This window comes from Chaetodon trifascialis, chromosome 5 (assembly GCF_039877785.1).
Source record: "Chaetodon trifascialis isolate fChaTrf1 chromosome 5, fChaTrf1.hap1, whole genome shotgun sequence".
NCBI classification, from domain to species: Eukaryota; Metazoa; Chordata; class Actinopteri; order Chaetodontiformes; family Chaetodontidae; genus Chaetodon; species Chaetodon trifascialis.
The window spans coordinates 24076119-24092738 of record NC_092060.1 but is presented as its reverse complement, the minus strand read 5'-3'; the positions used below and the strand labels follow the sequence as shown (position 1 = coordinate 24092738).

Here is a 16620-nt window from a genome sequence, read left to right as displayed (position 1 = left end):
CTTGAGGCAAACTGTGATATTGGGCTATAGCATAAATAGAACTGACCTGACCTGATTTAAAAGATTAAAATGTGAACACTATATTTTAAAAGAGCTAATAAATCCCCAAGAAATAAGAACTACATCAGTACGCCAGAGCTGAGAAGTGAATTTGTGAGGATAACCCATCAGTCACCATAATATGGTGCAGCAGGCTCATACATATTCTCACCCCGGAGCACCCCAGAGGGACAATGAAGGTGGATAAACACCTTCTTGAATATGTTACTTGCTCATCTTGTTGATAGTGAGCGATTTATCCCTTAGGGCACAGCTCAGCATCTATCACTCTCAATTTAGTGTAGTAAATGCAGAGAAGGCACTTGGCCCTGCAGTGGAAACAAGTCTACTGCAGTATTAACATGTTTAATGCCATGCCCAATAGCTTTACTGACTTCTATTAATTGCTAGATATTTTCTGTTTCATGTTTCCATCCATGTTTGTTTATTATGGTCACAATACTGTATAATCTGTATCTGCTGCAAGTGGTCAGTCCCAGTCAGTCACTATTCTTAGCAGCCTTGCCACTGGTTCGAGTCAACCAGTCACAAAACGACCAGAATGTCTCGTCACACAAAGCAGCACCTGTGAGTTTCTCACACTCACACCGTCTCCCTTATAGCCTTGCACTTTCAGTATACGCTAGAGGACCTGCTGTGCTAGAGGAATCTTGGGTTAGAAATAACAGATCAAGAAAAAAGTCACTAGGAACTGCGGGCCAAACATTCGGTCAGTGTGTATTGTAACTTCATAGCTCATTGTTAACTGAAAATGGGTTTGCGAGGCACTGGCTTTCTCCTCCAGTGTTACCTGATGTTGGCAGCAGCCATGTATTTTGATCTTGGAGAACTGGAGGAAAAATGCATCATTGAGGAGATTCCTGAAGACATGCTGGTCACTGGTGAGTCCTGGAGAGGGAATATTCCTCCTGAGTCTCGTTTACAATCTCAACAGAGGTAATGATTGTGGAATTAGATTCTTAAAACTGTACTGTGAATTGCCACGTGATTATTGAATCAGGCAGTAATGTACTTTCATGATAGTATGTCTTTTACTTCAGTGAGTGCAAAAGCCATTTATTACTTCCAAACTGACCATTAGGGAGCATAAAGAGCATTCCATTCACTGGACAGGTCACTCATTGTACTTAAAAGTACAAAGCATTTCCTACAATTAGTCCTACAATGGCATACTACAATGTATATATTAAATATTTTGTATAAACATTGAATATGATGAATTTTAAATCTAAACTGCAATATAATAAGAATATTTTTTCCTCATCCCTAATCTAATACTGTGATGTTCATAATGACTTTTCCTTCAATTGCATGTGATTGTTTATGTGACTGTATCCTACCTTCAGGTCACTTCTTGCTGGAGCCTTGGAATTCAATGATGTCCAGCCACTCCCCTCACCTCGGCGTCACTGTGACAGTCAAAGACCCTAACTATGAGGTACTGCAGAGAGGTACATCACCAAGCCAGCATCGCACAAACATGTGTATCATGGTGCACTGAAACACGTGCTGGCTGGTTTCCACATTGAAACCAAACCCAAACAAGGATGAAATGAATTTAAGCGTAAAGATTAGCACTGACAGCACAACTCTTTGTCTCTGCTATTGTGTTATACTGTCTCACACCTCCAGTGCAGCCTTTTAAGCACGCTATGGATGCTGTGGTCCCAATATGAAAAGAAATCCTTCAGAGTTTCATTTCAAATTCAACTTTATGAACATTTCTGCAATGAAAAAAATGAAAGGACATCCGCAAGAGAACCTTACTGCTGTACTTTATTCCTTTTTTTCTAATAACGCATCATTTCCTCTTCCCTTGCACTTTAACAAGCAACTTTTGACTTTTTGATGATGGCCCAACAGTGTCTTTCCTGTTCTCTAGGTTCAGATGTCCAAACGCTATGGTAAATTTGGCAAATTCACCTTCACAGCTCACGCCTCTGGTCAGCATTTCTTTTGCTTCCAAACCAACTCCACAAGGTTCGCTGTCTTTGCTGGAGAGAAGCTGGTAAGCCCTATGGACACAAACAAAATTTGTTTAACATAACAAAAGGAAAAATGCAGCAACGCAGCTGCAGTATTACAATACTAGATCGAAGTAAATTGCATGCAGACAAATAGTAGAATTTTTAAAATAACCCCTAATTTTCCTCTATCGTGCTGTACAGAAGCTACATTTGGATATTCAGATTGGAGAGCATTTAATTGACCACAACACTGAAAAGACAAAAGGCAGCATGGAGAATCTGGAGAACAGCCTCAGCCACCTCAGAGATCAGATGATGTTCATCATCAAGCATCAGGAGTACCAGAGGGTAGATGAGTATTTTACCGTAGTGTCTGCAAATATAACACTGCATGATGTGACAGTGAAAAATGACAGTGTTTCACGTCTCCATGTTTTCTATTCCCTCCTCTCATTCAGGAGAAAGAGGAGGAGTTTCGGCAGATGAGCGAGACCACCAACAGTAAAGTGCTATGGTGGGCCGTGGTGCAGACCTCAATTCTGCTGTCGGTTGGTTTCTGGCAGATGAAAAGACTCAAAGACTTCTTCATCGCCAAGAAGCTGGTCTGAAGATGACCTCTGACCCGGCAGCTCTAAGCCTGATGGCCTTATAGCACGTCCTGCCCATACCCATCCAAGTGTATATACTGTAGACTTCAACAGGCACACATCATGCCTTTAACAATGTGAAATTAAGGTCTTTACCAAACAGCCGATGACCTGGACATAGGCCGATGGAAAAATAGGTGTAAGGATGTGAGAGTTTAAAAAAGTTTGTGTATGATATTGACAATTTTGCCTGAGGTAACATGACAATATTTCTGTCTTTTTCCCCTCCTTCTCCCTCTCTTTTTTATTCTTTATTGCCATTAAAACTGTGTGATCGGATCTGATATCAATACCACTGTTTATACGTAAATCTGGAGCTTTATGTCCAGCTGTTTGGCCCCATTATCAGCAAATACGCAGCAAATTCTTCAGGACTAAGTAGACGCACAACAACACAGGATAGTGTGGATAAATAATAAAAGTAATTTGAAGGAGAACTGTTTTGTCATCACTTCCCTTTCGAAACAATACGCAAAATGAATTAAATAACACCTTTTATGGATAACTTACCTCATGTTTTTAGAGGTTTCAATGCTTCATGTAGCATGTTTAGTAAGGCTAGCTAGCTCAAAAGCACTACCGTTACCATAGTTAGCATAGTGTAAATAACTGACGTCCTTCCGTGCGTGCTAGTAACGTTAACTTTATATGAAATACAAAGCTGAGCTGAGTTAATGTAGTTAAGTTAGTAATATATATGAATATATATATAAATAGCGTAGTAAGCTAGCTTCTTCAGATCATTACTGAACACACTAGGGATATGTCTGCGGTTAAGTGCGCAGTTAGGACGTAACGTTACACGTAAAACTTCGTTCAAAGATCCGTTGTTTAGCTAACGTTAGCTATATGTTAGCTTCACTTGCAGCGGGATACCTTTGGTAAGATAATACATCTCCATGTAATTAACTGTAATAAGTAGTTAGCCAAAGTTATCCTGGACTTAAAAGAGATGCAGAAAATGTTTTAAAGTACTTCATGAAGATGGCAGTTGTAATACCACTTAGCTAACTTTAAGGCCCCCTAGCAGCAAAGACTTAGCAAAGTAAATTGGCTAATCTTATCTCCTTGCAGATCTTCAAATGTCTTACTGGATTTGCTGCAACTCCTGCTTCCTCCCCCCCAGTGCTGACCGAAAACTGGCTGTCACAACCTGTGGCCATGTCATCTGTAGTGTCTGTTATCAGAAAGGTAGAAAAGGCTTATGATTCAAACAACAGCCATGACAGTTACTGTCGGGCATGTTTGATGTATTAAAAAGTTCAGCACCTTATCGTCCCCTCAGTTGTACTTTGCTGCCGCAGGAAGGTCAAAGCGTGATTAGACAGGGACATCTGTTGGACTTGAAGTGATATTGCAGATGACTCAGGTTTACACCAGGTGTACTCAAGCCAGGAGCACAAGCTTAACTTTTCCAATATTAAGTCCTATCAAAGGACACAAAGCAGCCCCTCCTTTAAATAAACTTTCCCTGAGGAAGCCACATTTGAGATAGTATTTCTTGACACACTGGGTTTGATATTGTTCTTGGCTAAGAGAGTGAAATCTCTGACTTTGTCCTGTTCTGTCAGCGGCTGCTTCTGGCGGTATCCTCAAATGAAATACGAGTGAAATTACACCATTCAACATTGGATATGAAACCTCTGATAGTGCTCCTGGAGGTCCCTTGGTCCCACTTTGGGAGCCCCCCATCATATTCAGAAGCCACGGGTCTGTTTCTGACGGCTTTAATCTCAATCAAACTCTCAAGAGTTTGATTTTATGTTAATTCAATGTGACTTGCAGGGTTTGACTGAGGGGTTACACTTAATTCACTTGTGGTCTCAGACAGAAGCGCTATGAGAACCACTTTTTGTTCAGTTGCTGTATTTGATTTACAGCCTGCATGTCCTCTATTCAGTATGAGCCTTGAAAGATTATGCATTTTATTAACAGTATCTCTTTTTTTTATATCAGGCAAAGAAGGCAAGTGTTTGATATGCAATGCCAAATGCCAAGTATCCCCTCTCTCTGACAAAGTAAGCATCTTTCTTCTAACTAAATATCATTCTCTTTAGAATAAAACTGATATCATTTCACAGTCCAACTGTCATTACAGTCACATGAAATGTCTTTGTTTCAGAGCAGCTCAGAGGTGAAGGCACTGTTCACCGACATCAACGTTGTGGCAACCAAACACTTAACGGAAATCAGCAAAGTCTGGTTATTTTCCACCTCCACATCATAAAATATTAAAAACAGTCTTGTTAATTGTTATGTAGAGTTATATACGAAACATGAATTTTTACATTATTAGTGCAGACTCAACATAGCATTGTTTCTTCCTGTTTCTCAGGTTATAATGTTCCAGGCAAGACATCAAAAGCGACTGTTGACTTACTACCAGCAAAGGGTGAGAGATGTCACTGTATGTTGCTGCAGTGGGTGTTTGTTGACGTGAATGTCTTTCAGGCTTCATTTTTCTTCATTTGGCATTTCATAGACTGTATGTTTGAGGTTCAGTTCTATCCCATTCCATTAATTTTTCTATGTAGAAAACCATGTTGAATGTATGATTTTGCTTCCTGTTCTATTTGCTTCCTATTAGAATAGATTTAAACACTGCTTACAGGTGCATTACTAACCATTTTATCAATTACAGAATGAGAAACTAGAAGAGGGGTTCGTGAAGATGAAGCAAGAAATGCAGCATCTGACAATGTAAGTTAAAATAGGTTTCTAAGCATTTTCATAGACATTTCTAAATTGCAGTTCATCTAAGTATGTTTTTGTCTCATTTAAAGGAAGCTGAATGAACAAAGCGCCTACATTACGAAGCTGGAAACCTCTCTTCAACATCAGAGGTACAGCAGCATAGAGAGGGATAATTGGATTTGTCTCAAGGAATGCATTGCAGTATCGGGTTACAAGATAAATGGCTCAAAGAGTGAAGCTTTCCTAATCAATTTATTGAGCAATGAAATAAGAATTCTTTTCCCTTAAATGGTGCTCCAGCAGTTTCAAATATTTGAGCATTAATGTTGGTGGTTTCTTTGGTAAAGTCTATAAAGAGAACTATGTGAAGCTGTTGAACCAAACTCAAACTGATCTTCAGCAGTGGGTGGACTTACCTCTGCCAGTAGTTTTGCTTCCATCCATTGTGGATCTGGTTGCATTCAAAAAACAGTAATGTGAGATGGGTCTCAACAGAGCACAAAATGAAAACTACCCCACTAACAATTATCAATTTCCTGGGCTCGAGAAACACTGTGATTACAAACAATCCAGCCCCTTTTCTTGATTGACCTATATACATATTTAGGTTCATTATTTCTGGACTATTATTTTTATTTATTATTCATCAATATCCTCTTCTGTAGGTGATCTTTTTAGCCCCCTTCATTCTCATGCATCAGTGATCTTGAGCAGCACCTAAAGTTTTTCCATCCAGCCGCCTGTTATGCCTCTCCTCTCACTAGGTGTCACTCCTGGCACATCTACTCCTGGCCTGTCCCAACCATAGCCAACACTGAATTCATTCAAAGAGACGAGTGAAAAGGCCAGAAAAGCTATCATTAAAAATATTTCTTGTAGTATTTAAGCAACGTCTGGAGTAACCCCTGCTAAGTATCTGAAGAATAATATCAACATATTATAGCATTCTGTGATCCTCACAGAGCTCTGCATTATTCACCTATAGCACATGAGAACTGCAGCTCATACGTCTTTTTTAAGTAGTCTTTAAATTACAAACTACAGGTAGTCATACTGCAGCAAAAATCTCTGAACCAGACTCTCAAAAGATTGTTTGTCTGGCTTGAGTTCACCTTTGAAAGTAGAAGAGACTTCACCTGTTCTCTCATTCTAGGATTCAAACTAACAGTGATGTTTTGCTGGAACTGATTAACCTTATTTATTACTTTTCTCGCTCAGTGCCAAAGTTTCATCAGTGCCTCAGATGAGCCACAGCTCCCACACTGCACATGGACATAAATCAGGTAACAGCAATCTTAGAATTTAATGTCACTGTTGTATTAGTCTGTATGGCAGACAGCCATCTCAGTGTACGGCACCTATTTAATCTGTAGTGCCTCAAAGCTGCCATTCACATTTTCATAGATACTATGATTTTATTATACTATGCAATCAGTATACATGTATTTGGTATATACATGTACATTGCTCTCCAGAGTTCCAGAAAACTCTTTTTGTAATGCTAGTGAGAAAATATACAGCCAAGCAGGATGGGTTAGTGGTTGAGAAAAGGCACATTCAGCAGGCTTATGGAGCAAAACCAGAAACTCTTGTCCAAATAGGCCGCTGACTGGCCATAAATCTGGCTCAAGTCATGTCTTTGTGGTCGTATCACTGAGCCATGCATTTTCATTCATTCCACGCATGGCCACTAATGTCTCGTCATCATTAATACATGGTGTAAAGTGGTTGCTGATGCTGTGGGTCTGTTTCTTGTTGGTGTCAGTGGTACAGATCCCATATAACTCCCCCTTGTCTCTCTCAAGACGCTCCTCCATGACTAATGTGTGAGTATTCTCCCTCTATAACTGTTCCCGTATTTCTTTAACCTTCTTCTGTGTTCATCTTTGATTTGCACTCTTCTCACCCCGTCTCAACCTCTGTCTCTTTTTACTCATTACCTCTCACATAAGAGCAAGAATGTGTTCACAGTGCAAACAAGCTATATCCTGGGTTCAGCTCCGGTGTCTCGTGTTAGCTTTAGCTGCTCTATAGCTTTGCCCTGCCCTGCGGCTGTCTGCACACACATACACACCTGAATAAGCGAAGCTTCGCTTGGCTTTAGTCAGGATTCCCTATTGGGTTTCCCAGACACCGTTGACACAAGATTGATTGGCTGCTCGAGCTTAATAGTACAAATGTTGTTTTATCCACTGAGACTTTAGATTCTTCTACTGAGAGAAAGCAGTGCAGATGATGGATCGCGGATATTAACCCCACATGCAGTATTACTGCCATGCCTGCAGGGTCACTTCAGTTTTGAAGTAAAAAGTAAATGAATGATTTGTTTGCTGATAAGGTTGTCATGGAAACCGGAACATATAATGATAAAGGGGTTTTTGTTGAATAATACATTTTATTTGTAGATTGCTTTTCAAATTATTTTGATTTTTTTCGTGAATTTGATTAAAAATCTTGCAAAATCAAGACTTAGTCTATGTTATTTTATGTAGAGAAGTGCCAAGCCTCTTGAGGTTTTTCAGCTCCCAAGTTTTGGAGAAATGTGCAGTGTTTTAAATAAAAAGTAAACAAGTATAATCATACCTTGAAAGCAATGGCTGCATAGAGTAATTGAAATACTAAAGAACCTGCTATTGAAATGATGTGCATTATTATGAATTGTAAAGTAAAAATGCTGTTGTTAGATGATGTTGTTATACAAAGTGCAGGTATCACTGCGGTGCTCAGCCAGCTGAACCCAGCAGCATTAATGACGTCTGTTCTCCTGCAGCACTGAAAACATGGAGGTGGATGAAAGGAGTCTGTTCAGGAAAGTGAGTTTCATTATTTCACCTTCCAGTTCTTCTGTGGAATGACGATTTAAGACTTTAGCACACTGAGAATTAAAGTTCTGAGTAACTAGCAAATAAAAAGTCTTGATTTGTGCTGTTTCTCCCTTGTGTCTCTGTCTTTCAGCCTAACACTGTCTCCAGGCTGTCATTAATCAGTCCTCCACAGGATGGACGAATGGGTCTGTGCTTTGCTCTGTCATCTATCATACAACCTGTTTTGGTTGTCATTTTGGGAAGACGTGTTGTTTGTGTCAAATTTTGCTCACAACCTTGGATCTGCCTTTGCGATCTCTCTAAGTCATAACTCTGTTTCATTACATCAGTGCAGTCTCACAACCCTCATGGCATTAAAGACACTTTACGGTTAAGTCTTAGTGTCTCTCTGCCAAAGATATGCACCAAAAAATGCATATTTCTAAACAAGGTGTCACGTTGACCCTGACATAATTGCACTATAATCATCTGACAGAACCATCATGCAGCCTAGCCTCGTGTGGGGTTTATGGACTCCACGGTTGATCACCCACAGTGATAAACCAGTACAGGTGTTGGCTGTTGTTATGTTTAGGGTTACACCTGCTGAGCTCCTTCTCTTTGATTATGTCATTTAGTTCCTTTAAGGATTTGACCTCCATTGTGGCAGATAAATCAGGTGACAGCATGTCACATGTGTGAGTGTTTCAGTAAATGTTGTACTGAAGGAAATCATAATATTTAACCAGACGCAGATTTTGAGGGGCTAATCAAAATGCTTGATTTAATTTACTGTTGTTGCTAAATAGGGATGACATTTAATCTCTCTGTAGCAGAGGGTTGTGTACTTGCTGTCGGGGTTTTGCCCTGTTGGATATTAACATGTACGACATTGTGTGAAGTGAAAAATGTGAGATACTCTGGAAGATGGCTCACCCATTTATTTTGTCTTCCTGGAGGATTTTCCAAATGAAACAAGCGCATGTGATGGAAGAAGAGACACATAAGCTCATGATGACCCAGAAATATCTTCTTTTTTAAAAAATAAAAAAATCATTATGGCCATTATGTCTGCGCGACCTGTGTTAAGGATTAACATGGGATCTCTCTCGTGTTATGTTCAGGCACCGTCCCTCACAGATTGTCCAATCAGAACACGCTGGCCAACCATTCAGCTCGCTCAGCCACAGTCAGGTGACTACTTTCATTCAATGAAGACATCTTAATAAAATCATAATAACGCAAATTATTTCTCATTATTCAACCATGTTGTTAGCTGTGTAACAAACGTAACAGCACTCCTCCTCTCCTCTCTCTTTCCAGTCGATCTCCGGTGACCCCAGATATTTCATACAACCAGAGTTCTGGATGGAGGTCTCCGGTCTTCAAACCGCCCTCCTCCTTCAGACACTCCTTCTCCTCCCTGGTCTGCCTTCCTCCTTAACCAGCACATGTCATGAAACCTTCAGAGCAGAGTTCCTTAGAGAACCTGGCCACTGACATGTATATAGAGGTACTTTTTTGAGTTGTGGAATTAAATTGGCTTGACTGGAATGCATCGTACTGTACGCTGATGACTAAACACAGATTCTGTGTTATTGAATTGCATTCTTTTTGTCTCACAATCAATTAAACTGATGAAATATGGTCTGCACTCTTTTGGATTTCAGCTGTGGCTTTCCTATAAGCATTTTGATCATCCTGGTATGATTCTGTATTTATCCAGATGAGATCAATACACATTTTCCTGAATATCTGTGGTAGTGACTGACATGGGGTCACAGGTCAGGTTATCCATTAGAGTTTGAGTTGTTTCGCCGTGTTGTTTTGAAAGTGAATTGCTTTCACTAATCCAGCAGAGAGACGCGCAGGCCTCAACCCACAGAGCCGTACGAGCCTCTCGCCGAGGGCACAATCTGACGTGATGCTCACTGTGCCGCACCAGCACCTGTTCAATTTACAAAGATAAACTGGGATTATGCTTGAAAAAAATACATCCATTTACTGGATTCTGTGAGACCAGGCTTCAGGGTCGACTGACGAATGCTGCAGTCACATGAACAATAGCTCCCGCACTCCTGGCCTGCTGCATGTAACCTCAGTAACACGACTCGTGATTTCACCCTCAAATCTTGTTGCAAGTGAAGGCAAAGCAAAGTGTATCCAAATAGAAACATGATATCACCTGAAGTCATCACAGCAAGGAAAAGCTGACGCGGGGAAGCGGGTGGCGAGGACGGCCAGATGTGTTCAGACAGGTCGATTCTCTCTTTGTCGACCTGCGTTTTTGCCTCTATTGTCCTTGGTTGTCAGGGTGGTGAATGGTGCCTATTGAAGCGGGTTCAGGTGTGACTGTGTGTGTGTGTGTTCTGGGTTCGTGCACACTATAATCAGGCATTACGAGCATGTGTGTGTGTGTGAAGTTAAAGGGTATTGTACAGAGTCAGTAGGGCTGATCCTCCTCTGCGCTCCGGCGGGATTTGAAGTCGTTTCCTGTTTTTTAAGGTCCACTTAGAGAGAAATAGCTCCCTGGGGCAGACTAAGCTGTCATGGTGTCAGACCCTGACAGGGAGAAGACTAAATCAGAATAATCTCTCCCTTATGCACACGCACACACACACACACACACACACACACACACACACACACACACACACACACACACACACACACACACACACACACACACAAATGCTGGGCCATCCTTGTGCTGTACCTCGCACAATTATAGTAATATTATAATTTTCTTTTTGAATTTGAGTTTCTCACGCACAAAGATACCTCCTCCCTCTTTATCTCTCTTCCCCTCTCTTACTTTCTCCTCTGCACACACACTCTCTCTCTCTCACACACACACACCTCTGCATGGCTCCAGGCTGTACAAATGAGCCCTGCCACTTCAGAGAGCTAAAGAAAACTATTCTGATGTCAGTGGTAATTATTCAGCAGCGTGTTCCCACAGCTTGTCCACCCCTCCCTCTCGCTCTGTGTCTCTACATCTCCATCATCCTGTGTGTGTGTGTGTGTGTGTGTGTGTGTGTGTGTGTGTGTGTGTGTGTGTGCGTGTGTGTGTGTGTGAAAGAGAAGCTTCTCTCTTAATCTGATCCAGATTTCACACTTTGTCACTCAGTATTTCATTCTTGTACCTTTGGTGCTGTAAGTGTAATCCCCTCTAGGCAAGACACGACATGAACTAAATGATTTCACACCGGAGCTGTTTGTTTTTCGGAGGTGCACAAAAAAGTGTTCCTGTGGAGCCTGACAGTGTGTAATCTGTGATCCCTTTACCTTTACTGTTTAGCATTCAATGGAACAGGACTAATGAAGATCCACCGGAACCTATCCACCAGATGTATTGGATTTTTTTCTAGACTGTCTATAATTTTCATCAGCATGCTTTGGTATGTGTGACCCGGCTATTAGGGGACATAAGGCAGAAAGGTTGAGCATCCTTGTATGTCATTACACGGGACATCCTGCTGGTATTTTTAATGTATATACTGTAAAGCATGCCTCAAGGTGTTTCCTTGATTTTGCGATTATGACCCACATAACAACAAAAAAAAAATCTACCCAAAAGTCCTCCATATTGTAACATAACAGCACCCACAAAAAACCCCACAAATATGTTGTTGAATGGTTTTGTTTCATGTTTCATTTCATCAAAATAAAATACCAAAATAAGTCGTTAAATGAATTGTTTCTGATTTAAGCATAACAGCTGAAGAGGGATTATTGCACTGACAATCTCATTATTTTATATTTGATGTTACATAAATTTTCTAAATTGATATCAGAAAAAAATCCTTATTTATGTGTTAATATTCAGTCATATTACCCAGTTCTTGGTGATATTTCTTTCCATAAATATAAGCCATTACTTCTTCTGATGGTTGAGTGGAATCATTTACTGTACGTTGCTCTGACTTGACATTAAATTGATTGACCTGTAGGTGGCACTGTAGTCTATCTTAGCCTTGTATAAATCACGATAACTCCAGAATACATTCCTCTGCTGTGTGTGAAGGCCTTTGGACCACAGCTGCCTCTGATAGGGATCGACAGGATGAGGAAGGAGCGCTCAGGAGGTCTCACACACACGCGTGCGCACACACACACACACATCTATTAACATCTGCTGCTTTTGAAGAGGGCGAAAAGGATGTGATCGAGGAATTGCCGGACACACACACGTAGTTTTGTTGCATTTTAGTGGAAGAGAGTCGAATAGGGGCAGTTATGAGTCAAAGAGGAGCAGGTGAGGATGGGTGACCTGGACCACTCGTATTCTCTTCAACACACACTCACGCACAAGTAAACAGGCATCCCACATGTGAAGGCAGGCAGGCTGTTGCCTTTGAAGGGGCCCGGCCTCCTCCAACTGTCCCATGCATGCTTGAGTGATGTCAGCACGGCTGTGGAAAGATTCCTTTCCTGTCACACACACACACACACACACACACACACACACACACACACACACACACACACACACACACACACACACACACACACACACCTCTCTTATCACACACAATCTCTTTTCACACACACCAGCTTACACTGCCTTTTTTACTCCTTTCTCAAACAAATCCACACACACTGTTGCTTGCATAACACACACACCGACTCTGACTTTCTTCCCCTCTTTTTCTCTCTTACACACACGCACACACATACACGCACTCACACAGCAACACACACTTGGCAGGATGTGCGGGGAGAAAAAGGGGCCGAAAGACAACACCGAGATTAGGAGGCTTTTGTCACGGCTCTGTGGCAGACTTTAAAGGCCTTGGCTCCCTTCCCCCCTGCCAGATTTCTTTCTTTTCTCACCCTGTCTGTCCACATCCCTCTCTTTTCACAGGGGGAAGGTAAACATTTGGTACAGAGAGACAGAGGAAGGGTGGAAGGGAGGGATGGGTGGAAGAAGGATGGAAGCCGCCTGTTGCCCCCTTTTAGCCTCTTTTTTGTGTTTTTGTTTTCCTAGTTTTAGTGGCGGCTTTGTGGCTGCGTGGAGGATGAGTGGGGAGAGGGAGAGGTATGCAAACAGAGCAGCGCTTCAGTGCCAGCCAGGTGTCTGCGTTGTTCCCATCTCTCTGTACGCCAGTGTGTATGTGAAGCATGCATCTGCGCTTTGTGTGCACGCATATGTGTGCAAACTTCTATGTGTAGCCGGGTGCACATGTTGCATAGGCACTTTCCATCTCTCGCAGGTGAGTGTGTGTATGTATAGGTATCTATCTGGTTTTCTATGAGGAGATGTGTGTTATGTTTTCTCCCAGGTGCGTGTCTGTGTCAGCCCTTCATGGTCACTGACTCCATTCACCTGAGCCGTCCTCTCACTGTGAAAAGGCAGTTGCCGGTAAAAAGCTCTTTGGACAGCTTCTCTTCATCACCAACCACAGCTGCTGTTGACTCAAGCGCCCAGGAATCTCCTCCATGGGTTCACACCCTTTTAAACCAGCCAACTGCACACCAGAACCCACTCTGTGAGCGAGCAAAAGGTCCTGCAAGACCTCAAGGTCTGCAGGACTAAACATTTGCTCTGGCAATGGACACGATTTCGTCGAAATGCCAAAATGCAGCAATCTCGTTGGCCAGAAGAAGTCAGGCTGCAATGGAGAAGAGCAAACCTTCACCCATTATTGTGATGGCTTACTCAAGTATGCTCACTATTTGGAGCAGCAGGCAAATGCTACAACATTTAGAGAAAACTTGACAAACGTACCACATTATTTCTGGTAACTGAAGTTTAAATCGATGTTTCTCTCTGTGTCAAAGATCCACTAAGCAATTGTAAAAAAAATAAGTTTAAAGTAAGTATATGCATATATATATTGACATTTCTTGAAATTAGTGACGTTGACGGACGGTTCACGTCAAAAGAAAACAAAAGAAAACAGTCACCTCAACCCAACAAAGGATTCATCCTTCATCCCTTCAGCTCAGGAATGTCTTCGGTGAATTCACGCCCTTCTGCCACGCTGTGATTCGCACATTTTTCCTTTCTAAGAAATTTTTGTGTAGGAACCCTTTTAAGTGTCCACCTTTGAATTCAGGCATCTCTCTGCAAAACAACAACAATCAACATTTTTTCTGTGTGAGCGATGTTCAAATGACTACATCCCCGTTGACAGTGGGAGGAAAGATTTCAGCGGATTCACACACGTCTACTAAACCAACAACAGGCCACTGCAAGAGCACCAGTGAGAAAAAGGCTTGTCAGATTTAGAAACATGAAGGCTGCGTGATCCATCCAGGTTACACGACAGACAACCTGCATTTAAATGTGATGCCATGTAATCTCAAAAGAAGGTATTTCATCCAACTTTCACTGAAAAGACTTTACGTGAGCCAATTAAGAGCTCAAAACTCACCTTTAAGACTGAACATCTTGAGGATATCTGTGATGGACATTTCTTTTACAACATCAAATCCTTAAAAACACTTCACAGAGAACCTGGATAGTGTCAACAAAGTCGTGTGTTTGTCAGCTACTTTGTTCTTTTCACCATACAGTTTTGAATTTGTTGTTGTTACTATAGAAGGTTTTCTCAAATTACTATCAAACCTCCATTACTTTTACATTATAAATAACAGTTGTGCACTCCAGACTGTTTGAATCGGGATGTAACAAGCCAAAGTAACAAGGTTTGCTTGATTCACATAAAAAGGATTTCAATCTGTAACTGAGGCGACTCACATTTACACTGAGAAATGACAGAAATTTTCCACTTGTGAAAAGCTGCGTGAGCTTCTTTGTGGTATAAAATACTCTGTTCAAAGACTGAGAAAACAGTTAATTGGATGACACACAGCAGACTTCAATGTGAGTGGTTCCTTTGGGGATTGGTCAACAGTGTTTTTACTATTGTTTCTAATGTATTTGAATGGTGACTTGAGACTTCAGATACCTGCATGTATGTTTTAACAGGATAATCTCGGCACTTTTGTGTAGCCTGATACTTCATGCGTCTACTGTTGTGACTTTTTTACTGTTTTGACTTCTTGGCTTGACGTCTCTTTGAAAAGCTTATAATCTCAATGAGACGAAGTGGATGCATTTTATTTCATTCTAAGATAGTGAAAGTTATTCCACTGTTAGATTCTTCTGAAGTGGAGGTCACTAATTTTAAGATTGTTAATACCTAGAAACAAAAATATGTACAACTGCACTCTTCCCTGATCTCCTCCTTTTTCTCATCTCCTCTCATCACAGCAGAGCAGCAGAGAGCTCAACACATCTGTCAGCAGCTCAGCTCTGTGTCATCCTCCTCCTCCTCCTCCTCCTCCCCCCTGCTTCTCTTCATCTTACTCCTCCTCTGTCTGTCCTCCCCATCTTCCTCCCCCCTGCTCTTCAAGTCAATCAAATGCACGGGAGATAACCAGGAACACAAAAAGCAGAAAAGGGCTAATGTCTGAGATAAGAAAAGAATGAGAGTTGAATGTCAAGGAGGAGAACAACTCAGGAAAGTCACATATTTACCTTATACAGTATCTTTAATCAGTTAATCAGGCCTGTTATTTCTCCTGCTCTTATCTCACTCTTACAAAAATGCAGAATGTAATATGTCTTTCATAGCTTTAAATCATACACCTCTGTTTTTATGTGTTACCAGTGAAGCTTACCAGATGCATAGAAATGAAAGGGAGGCAGGATTTATAAGGTTAGGTCATATTTTCAAAACTGCAGATTCCTGTGAGGTGATTTCCTTCTTTGTATATTTTCAGCATTTCTTTCCTCAAACTGCTTTTACTTTCCCCAGCCCATCAACACATCATTCTGAGCGGTCATCCCTGAAATCCAGTGGCACGCAGGAAGGGATGAGCTTTATGTTCTCTGACACATCAACATTTATTTCCTTGACATAAATAGAAGATTTTGGTGGGCAGCTCAAGCAGCAATGGATTACTTACAGAGGTACCCAAAGAGGTTAGCGGCCCCTCAGCCTGAGCCACTGCATGAAGTGAACGTTATTAAAGCTGCCCTAATCAATATCTTTATATCAACAATGGAGCAATGACATGGTGGTATGGTGGCAACACTGTCACCTCACAGCTAGAAGGTCCCAGGTTCGATTCCCACCTGGGGTGTTGTGAGCACTGTGGGCATGTCCTCCACCATGCCTTTGGTGCCTGCTACCCCTTATCTTGATGACAGGGCCTTTCTGTGTGGAGTTTGCATGTTCTCCCCGTGTTCACCTGGGGGATCCTCCATAAAAAAACCCACTGAAAACATGCAAGAAGATCACCACCTGACCAATGGCGACGACAAAGAAAACTGGGTCCCTGGGTCCTGGGTCCTACCAGGATGGGTCAAAAGCAGAGGGAGAGTTTCACCAATGTTCCTATGTAGTGTGTGACAAATGAAAGGGGATTGTCCCTCTGATTTCTTCTTCTTGTCCCTGATTTCATAACGATGTATAAAGTGAATGACAAACTCAC

The 16620-nt window shown here is 41.5% G+C and overlaps 2 protein-coding genes across 2 annotated transcripts; both read left to right on the top strand.

Annotated features, from left to right (window-relative positions):
- The first annotated feature begins 811 nt into the window (after positions 1-811).
- LOC139331284 (transmembrane emp24 domain-containing protein 11) lies at positions 812-2635 on the top strand. Its single transcript, XM_070962689.1, has 5 exons — positions 812-941; positions 1407-1498; positions 1943-2068; positions 2229-2375; positions 2486-2635. Exons 1-5 carry the CDS (start codon positions 812-814, stop codon positions 2633-2635), a joined length of 645 nt encoding a protein of 214 aa, XP_070818790.1.
- A 1121-nt stretch (positions 2636-3756) lies between these two features.
- rnf212 (ring finger protein 212) lies at positions 3757-9616 on the top strand. The gene is made up of 12 exons (XM_070961971.1): positions 3757-3865; positions 4631-4692; positions 4797-4871; positions 5010-5066; positions 5316-5374; positions 5458-5517; positions 6587-6651; positions 7134-7194; positions 8139-8181; positions 8324-8378; positions 9297-9366; positions 9496-9616. The coding sequence occupies exons 1-12, from the start codon at positions 3757-3759 to the stop codon at positions 9614-9616; spliced, it is 837 nt and encodes a 278-aa protein (XP_070818072.1).
- Positions 9617-16620: the final 7004 nt, after the last annotated feature.